At 49.9% G+C, this 9,235-nt stretch overlaps 1 protein-coding gene across 1 annotated transcript; it reads left to right on the top strand.

The window, feature by feature from the left end:
- Positions 1-7,574: 7,574 nt before the first annotated feature.
- Positions 7,575-8,782, top strand: LOC309416161 (olfactory receptor 6F1-like; the record flags this gene model as incomplete). Its single annotated transcript, XM_082015737.1, is given in 6 exon segments — positions 7,575-7,983; positions 7,985-8,151; positions 8,153-8,385; positions 8,388-8,445; positions 8,447-8,655; positions 8,658-8,782. Coding segments are annotated over 6 exon segments (948 nt in total). The 5' UTR covers positions 7,575-7,827.
- Between the last annotated feature and the right edge of the window lie 453 nt (positions 8,783-9,235).

A 9,235-nucleotide genomic window follows, 5' to 3' on the forward strand; every position in this document is an offset into this window, starting at 1 on the left:
TAAATATGTGCCTGGGACAGACCCCCAGAGACTCCTTGAGGAACTCAGAACATGGTACTGGGAAGGGGATTGAGATTTTTTGGCTATGTTTTCAAGTTAGCTGAGTGGCTTTGCCTTTTTTTCTCGTTTCTTTGTTTGCTTCGGTTCCCCTTGGCAGCAAGGTCCCACCAAGGCCAGACTGGTGCAGAACATCTGCCTCCTCTCCCTCTATGGGACACGCAGACACAGAGACATCGTGCAAGAACTTCTTCAAAGCCAATGTCTGCAGACTCTTGGCTTTCCCTGGGGCTCCCTGCACTGGCAGCCACCACTCGGTGTGATTTTCTTTCCCTCTTTTGACTCATTAAAGTTCTGCTGCATTCAAGCCTGGCCTCCATGTGGTCCTTCCCTCTGTGGACTCTCCCCAAGCTGCCAGAGGAGAAGGGTGTTGCTCTGGGGTGGAAGGGGCTGAGGGCACAAGGAGACCTTTGTCCATTCACAGGGGAATGGGAGGTTGGGACACGCTGCAGTGCGGCCAGTTTTGGGTACCATTCCCTGGAGCTGAGGAAGACATCCCTGGCTGCTGGGCTGCCAGTGACCATCAGGCCTTGCCTTGTTGTGTCTCTGCCCACAAATTCCCAGAAAGGCACGAGGCCCTGAGGGGCAGCAGCCCCATGAGCTCTTGAGGAAGGGCGTTCCTCTTGCTCTGTGCAGAGCTGTGCTGGGTGGGTGTGGGGCTCCAGAAGGTGATTTGCTTTGCAGAACCGTAGTGTCGTAAAGCAGGGAGCAACCCTTGGGATGGCCCATAGCTGCTACTCCACGTCCCTCTGCCCTCCAACAGCCGATGGAGGGGCCATGGCCAGTGGGCATGGGCAGGAGTCACAGCAAAACGTCTCCCATGGTGCTGAATGCCTTGAGGCTGGAATTTGGAGCTTAGCATGTGGGAGCCGAGGGCAGTCAGCACAGAAATGGGGACAGTGAAACGGTGTCTTTCTGAAGGACATCAAATTGCTCTGAAACAGAGCATGCAGGAGCATGTGAAGATCAGCAAGGATTAAGTTACTGGGTGCACTTGTCAACAGAGCTGCAGGTGGGTGCAGAGCTCTGGACTACTTCATTGGTCTCCCCGAAGAATTTGTGCTCAGGTGTTGTCTGCCATTCTGTGGGGAGAGGATTTTTCTACAGGAAAAATTCCTCCCTTCTGATCAGTGGACATGTCCCTTGGCAGCCACTACAGTCTCATATCTTATTTTCTTCATATGAAAATTCTGATGCCTTGACAAAAGTGTGTAAGTTGAAGAATGGAAGTCAGTCTTGAGACGTGGAGAGGCTCAATGTCTGCAAAGGCCAGGACAGGTGTGACTCTGATGTGGTTTCTCTCTGTCTTAGAGTGGAAAACGGGTGACTGGATGACTGCCAAACCCTTGAGCTCACTCAAGCTGATGGGACTGGCCCATGACTGACTCATTGCTTAACGGTAGGGTCTGCAGGACTTGCCTAGGTTCATCTAGAGGGGCTGAGAGCTGGTGTCAGGTATCCTGGTTCTCATTTCTGTGGGTACATCATCACGCTCATGTACATGTTCATGTGATGGAGGCCGTGTGTACATTCGCATGTACACATGTGTGTCTGTGGCAGTACACATGCAAACGTGGGTGTGCACAAATGTTCTATGTGGGTGTGTTTGAGCAATTGCATCCACGATTGTGTATGTGTTTTAGCACATGCACGGGACTTCGTGCAGGAGAGCAGGAATGCGTGTGACTGGTCTGCATAATTCTGTGGGCAAAGGTGAGTGTAGATGTGTGTTTTTGTTGTGTGTACATCTGTGCAGAGGAGCATGCACATACACCTGTGTGCATATACATGTGTGCAGGAGCATGCATATGTGTAGGCATGTGTGCTTGAATACCTGCAAGTACATGGTGGTACGGGGGGTGCCTGTGCCCATCGGTATGGACATGGGCTCCCTTGGAAATGTATGTGCACACACCTCTGCATAAGTGCACGCGTATGAGTTGCTCTTTGGGTGCGTGGCAGCTCACGTGTGTGGTTGGGCGCGTGCGTGTGAATCTGTGTGTGCGCTGAAGGGGACACTCAAACTTTAACTGCTCAGCGGTGGTAATTTGTGACCAAGGAATGATCTCTCAGCGAGGGCAAGGAGGCCCAAGTGCAGAAGGGGTTAAGGTGGCTGGCAGCAGGACTGCCAGGGGCAGAAGGGCTGCCTGCAAGGGAGTGCAGTTTCCCATGGTGGTGAGATAAGAAAGAGCTGCAGCATTGTCTTGTGGCAATCCTGGCATGTGACTGCTCAGGGGCACCTTTGGGCAGCAGAGCTGGTGCTGGGGGATAGACCCAGTGCCAGGCTGAGGTGCCTCATGCCAATGCTGACAGGGTTGGTGCTGCTGCCAATGTATGTCAGGAATCGGCTCCTGATGGGCCTTTGCGGACTCCTGGTAGAAGTGCTTATGGTGGTAGGACTCTGTCCAATACACTCATCAGGTGGTGGGTTTTGATTTTTTGTTTTACTGCATATTTAAGCTAAAGCTTAATTTGCCTCAAGGGGCACAACAAACATTCCTCATCAGCACAAATAAGTGAGAGTCAAAGGTCTTGCTAAAATCGAGGCCCAACCACAGCCAGTGCCCCTCCCCTTCCTCACAGGGCCAGTCACCTCCTCACAGAAAGCAATGAGGCTGGTGAGGCATGATTTGCCCTCAGGAAACCCATGTGAGCTGCTCCCAAGCCCCTTCTTGCCTTTTATGAGTTCAGAAAAGGCTTCTGAGAGTATTTGCTCCATCTTCTTTCCAGAGGCTGAGTAGTGACTGACCAGTCAGCTCCTTGCACACCCTTGGATGCATCCCGAGTGATCCCACGAACTTGTCTATGCCTGACTGGTAGTAAGAGCTCCTTCATTCTTTCATCTTCTACTGCGGGTGCTGCTTCATTCTCCTAGAGTCTGTGAGGAGGCTCACGGATGTGGTAGGCCCGAGAAGCAGCCACAGCAGAAAAAATTAGAGGGTAAATAGGTTTTGAGTATGTCAGGCTTTTCCCTGTCATTTGTGACCAGGTCCCCATCCTCACTGCGGAATAGGCCCACATCTCCTTAACCTTCCAAGTACCTTCATCTCATGGTTAATCCCCATATCCATGTCCAAGGTACTCAAGGACCAACCAATAGCAGGGAGAGGGCTTTTGTGTGGGTGAATGGGCTCAAGCTGGGCACATTACGCGCATTAGCTGCATCGCCCCCTCACACCAAGTGCAGATCAGTGTCCCCTCAACCATCTTGAGGCCTTGGACACAGGACTTACAGAAGATGACTCTGTCAAGTCCAGCACCTGTGCAGGGTGGTAATGAAGTGGGTGTGGATATGTTCTTATGCTAACAATGCTGGTGACTTTGATGTATGCTCTCTCTATATGGAGCTAAACTGCAGAGACTTTACACTGTGTGCGTGCACAGCAAGCCCTGCTTTGTGGAAGTCGGTCGAGTGGTGACTGTGAGGGGGAAAGAACATTTGGAGCACAAACTGTCTGTACATACCAGGTGGATGGAAAGGAAACAACGTCAAGCAACTGTGTACAGCTTGAAGCGAGTCGGCAAGGTGAGAGCTGTTCATCCATGCTTCTCTGGACATCACAGCATCCAGACCTCCTCCAAAAAATCAACCTCTTTCCAACGTTCTCCCTCAGCCAAGGGGACCATGGCTTCACCTGGAGGATGTGAGAGGAGGGGTTAAGGGAATCTTAGCAGTTAATTAGTAGATAAGGTTTGAAATCTTGTTAGCTATTGCATAAAGTAACTAAAGCAGGAGATATGTAGTTCCTTACAAAGACAGTTCCTGATAAACTGACAGGAGTGAGAAGACTTGTGGCCCCTCACAAGGACGGTCCCTGATAAGAAGCAGGAGAGTGCCTCAAGAACCGGCTGAAACTGACCTTGTGGTTTGGACGAAAACCAAAGAACAACTGAGTCTGCGTAAGAGCAAGGGGTTACTAGTGGTGACGAAGAGGAGCCACCGGCCTTCATCCTCACGACCCTCAGCGACCACCACCAGAAGGCACTGCGCAAGCGCAGATGGGAGGAGTTCATGCAAGTAACGTCTTGGAACTCATTTCAATACGAAGCGAGGACAGGTCATGCATATATATAGGCATATTGCGAAACTTTATGTATATGCAACACTTTGCTGTATATATTTGCAGTAAGTGCCGCGTTGGAGTGCGCACGGTTTTTGGTGGGACTACCCCCCCGTGCTGCCCAGCGCTGAATAAACACACCTACTTTACAATCTTATAGATTGTGGAGTCTGTTTTCCGCATGTCAGATGGTGCGTGTCGATTGGATCATTCCATTGGCTGAGCTGGTGAGTGAAGCCTGCCCAAGACATACAGCATAGACTTCCAATGCCTTGCACATTTAAGTAGGGCCGGATTAAGGGGGAGTTCTCTGCTCTTCAGCCACATGAGATTTCTGGTTTGTATTGCTAAGGAGCAAGATGGGAGAGAACGGGATCTTTATATGGTGGTTCAGCTCCATCTCTCTTAGACATCCACCTGAGGATAGCTTGATTCTCTGCTAGAGAACGGATCAAGAATCTTGCCTCGTCTGCAGGGAGGGTTTAGATTATAGCCCACATTTCATCTGGCTTCTCAGCAGAGCTACCATGGATAGAATTGAACTCAGAAAATTTTGTCTTCAACCACTGAGGCATGGATATCTCTGCCCAAGTTGAGATGTCCGACCTATTCATCTGAGCTGCTTGCTAGACTCCTGCCTTAGTCCTCAGAGACACCTGGCACTTTTAGCCTTGTATATGAGGCAAGACGAGCCATGTCTCTCTCGCAAGTGCCTTTTCTCTGCCCAAAGAAGGGGGCTAAGCTGGAGAACCGAGCATTTCATCATACCTCTTTCCACTTAGTCAGAAGTCCTTCTCCTGACTTTGACATGGCAAAATTTCAAGGAGGTGAGTCTGTTGCCTTCGCAGGCATGGCGACCTGGTTCAGGAACGGCACGGCGACCAACCCCAGGCCACTTGGGCTATCAGCTCGCTGACACCAACGTGGTGGATGGCAAATGGCGTTTATTGGTGTGTGACACGGCGTTATATAGCTTAGGTTTATAACCTCACTTCCGCCTGCTTGCATCATAAACTAAATGCTATTGGCTTTCAGGAGAGGGGCCCTAACTTTCCGTACAGCGCGATATCTTCCGGCCGCCAGACCCTAGCTATCTACATTTCCCCCCTCCCTATGCGTAATTCAATTAATTAAATTATTTTATTAATTTAGAATAATAAATTAATTAGTATTAATTATATTAATTAATATCAACAGTAATTAAATTACTATTTAATTAATGAATTTAATTAAATTGGTTAAAATATAGCAATCTTAAAGAATATATATATCGTAATCTTGGATAGGAAACATACTAAATGCATCCTACTCTTACTCTATGCCTTATAATAATCTTAAAAAATATATACATATTACGAACTTGAATAGAAAACACAAGGCACATCAAGAGGTGACTGGGGGGTAGCTGGGAGCAACGGGGTATAACTGGGGATAGTTAAAGGAAATTTTGAACAAGAACATTCTTAAAGCAGCGGGTTGCGATAACTTGCTGATCATCGAATCGAAGGAGGGACCATTTAAATGGCCGATGGGGATGGTGTTCTGATACTGCTTGCCCTATAGTGACGAGCCCTAAAATCAAGATCACACAAAGACATCGTAGCCTCCCCCTTTGGAGGTTAGGTCGCCGCTGTTTGGATTCCACCAGTGTGGAGCTCCCAGGTGCGGACAGGATGCTTGTCGGCTTGTCGTCCTCTCTCGCCACCGGGGTGTACGGGTTACAAGGACGTCCAATAATCCGGTCCTGTGGACAAAAACTCACAGTTTTCATTAGCTTTATTCTGAAGGTCCGGTTTAATAGACTTAAGCGGACACCACTTAACTTTTCCATCTTTTTTAACTGCGGCATACCCTCACCCTGTAAGGACTGGCCTCCACCCTTGTTCCCATTCTCCCAGCTCTTTTTTTTTTTTTTTTTTTTTGGTTTGCAGTACCTTTTTGTTGGGCTCCGGCCCCGCCCGCTTCCCTTGCGGGCGGGCCATTCCCGCCCTCTCGATTCATCCCGCCCTCTGCTCGGCGGGGTGTTTGTCTTATCAGCGCATTTTTTCGGATGGCCGCTCTGATTGGCTTTCCACCCTTCGCTCGTGCTCTCCTCACCTTCCCGGTCACTCTCATCACCTCTCTTTTTCACGTTCTCCTCCCCTTCACGTTTGTGTGCGCTTGTTAACGCTAACGCTTCCTCCCTGTTCCCACTAAGGGCATCCCCGCCCCGCCCTTTGCCTTCTTGCTCGGTGCCATCTTGGGGCACATAGGGCGGTGGTGTAGCCCAGACTTCCTCAGACTCTGATTTCTCCGCGGCGCCCCTGGTCTCCTCGGCTAGCTTACCCCAGAAGAATTTAGCTCGTTTCTGTCCGTCCGTAAGCGGATCGGGGTTCGGGAATTGAGGGGACGTGTCGCCCTTTTGCAGATCTTTAGGCTCACTAGAATCGTCATCGTCTGGGGGGTGCAAAGTCTGCGTGGCTGCCCCGACTCCCAATTTCGGGGTGACCAACAAACAGTTCTTTGCCGCCCTCCAGGTGTCCTGTTCTTGTATTGCCTTCTGCAGGGCCTGTACGACTTTCCCCCACGACTTAAGGTTTTTCCCACGACCCGAGGACATCGTCTCTTCAGCTAACGCTTTAGTGCATTTATCCCACACTTCAGGGTGGAGAATATCCACCGGCTGGGCAATGACCCCAATTTGCAAAAGTCTCGCAACTGCGAGAGTAAAATCTTTGGGTTTACAATCAATACCCCACTGCTTATGTAATTGTGATACGACCTTCACAAGGGCTTCCATCCTCCTTGTTGGTCCGGGAGCGTCCTCCCCGCCAGGCTGGTCCTGCCGCTCCGGCCGCCGTTCACCCGTCCAGGCGACGATTCCCGGGTTTCGGCACCACTTGTTGCCTTTGCAGGCGTGGCGACCTGGTTCAGGAACGGCACGGCGACCAACCCCAGACCACTCGGGCTATCAGCTCGCTGACACCAATGTGGTGGATGGCAAATGGCGTTTATTGGTGTGTGACACGGCGTTATATAGCTTAGGTTTATAACCTCACTTCCGCCTGCTTGCATCATAAACTAAACGCTATTGGCTTTCAGGAGAGGGGCCCTAACTTTCCGTACAGCGCGATATCTTCCGGCCGCCAGACCCTAGCTATCTACATGAGTCTTACCCCTAGTAGCTATGCTGAGAAGCAGACTGTCACACTAGCCTGCTGCCCTGTGTTGCTGCCACGTCAGCCCGAAAGCCCTTGCGATAAACTGACCTAGAAGAGGTGAGAAAATCTCCTCCAGTGCCACGTTATCATGACAGTTTTCCAATCCCTCAGTCTCATTTGCTGAAATCACAACTCAGTATCGCCTGCCTTGAAGAGTGCAGGTACGTGATTCCCTTCCCCTGCAACAGTCTTTCAGGTAGCTGGAGACACTTAGCCTGCCATACACAGTTTCCTAAATGGGATTTTCATCCCATGCAAGTAAGTGCATTCACCACGTTCTGGAGGAGATGCCTGTGCTTGATCTGATAGATAATTCCATGTTCATTTGATGGTGTAGGCCTGATCTTCAGAGTCAGATCTAGTTGTCCAAACATGTTTCTGCATCAAAGCATTCTCCTCAGAATTTTAACTTAGGGTAGATGCTCTTTTCCCATGCTCTGCACCAACTACTTTTTCAGGGATGTTGGCTTTGTTTCACTACTAGTAGCATCTGAAGAACCAGCACAGGCATGCAAACTCTCACAGAAACTTTCCTGTCTTTGCAGATGAACCTCAACGTTTGGGCACACGCTGCAAATGGGACAAGTGAGGAAGAATTCATCCTTCTTGGCTTCCCAGGCACATGGCATTCTCCTTTGGTCTCCCTTGTGGTGGTATTTGCACTCACTCTACTCCCTGACAGTAACAGGCAACACATCCATCATAGCCCTCGTGTGGGCAAACAGCAACCTCTGTACCCCAATGGACTTTTTCCTGTGTAATCTCTCCTTTCTGGATATTTGGTACACTATGGGTGTTGTTCCCAAAGCCATAGGAATCATGCTGGGGACTAGCCGTCTCCTTCAGTGCCCCCATCCTCCAGGTGTTCTTTCTTCTCTCCCTAGGCTCCAACAAGTGTTTTCTCCTGTCTGTCATGGCCTATGACCACTGCTTAGCCACATGCTACCTCTTGAGATACAGCTGTGTCATTAACAGTGTCCCCTCTGCTCAGCTGGTGCTCAGCTGCTGGCTGGGAGGCTTTCTGGCCATCTTTCTGCTGACCTTTCTGACATCCAGGATGATGTTCTGTGGCCAGATGTCATCAATCATTTCTTCTGGGATTCCTGCCTTGCCCTCTCCTGCAGTGACATATGACCTTCCTTGTCTAGTGACCTTCCTTGTCTCCATAATTCTTGTGGTGGCCTCCCGTATGGTCACCCCCGTCTCCTGTGTATACAGCATCTCTTGCATCCTGAGAATCCTGTCAGTCCACGGCCAGAAAAAGGCCCATCGCAGTGTCATCATGATCTGGTACGGCTCCACCATGTTCCTGTATGTCAAGCCATTGGCCCAGAGCTCCCTGATCTGAACAAACTCATGCATACCTTTCACACAGTTGTAACTCCTTTGTTGAACCCCTTCATTTACACACTCAGGAACAAAGAAGCAAAGCAAGCTCTGGAGTGGGCTTTCCAGAAAAAGTGAAGTGCCTTTTCAAAGGGCCTCCATGGGAGCAAACAGATTCATCCTCTCCCTCCCATGACTTGTATGCTGCAGAAGTTCCTCACCAAAGTGTAAGGGCACCTGGGCATCACAGGTAGTGAGAAGCCACCAGTTCCCCCGTAAGCTCAACCCTCTCACCACTCTTAAGCCATCCTAGGCTGGGCTGAGCCTCGATTCTAATGCTCCTGCCTCCCTCTGCTTGCTCCTGGGTAAATTCAGAATGCCTCAGGGTGCTCTAAAGACCAGCACTTGGAAAGGGTCACAAACCCCATCCAGAAACAGGTCTTTGACAGAACACTGGAGGAGTGGTTTGTATTCCAGTTTGCTAGGTGCTTCATTTTGTCAGGGATTTGTCTGAATCCCCTAAAGAGGTCCCAGTAGTTGACTCATTGCTTTAGGAACTAGACATTCATTTGTCCATTTAGTCTGATGTTT

The sequence above is a fragment of the Phaethon aethereus genome (genome assembly GCF_964289735.1).
Source record: "Phaethon aethereus genome assembly, contig: HAP1_SCAFFOLD_339, whole genome shotgun sequence".
Taxonomy (NCBI): Eukaryota; Metazoa; Chordata; class Aves; order Phaethontiformes; family Phaethontidae; genus Phaethon; species Phaethon aethereus.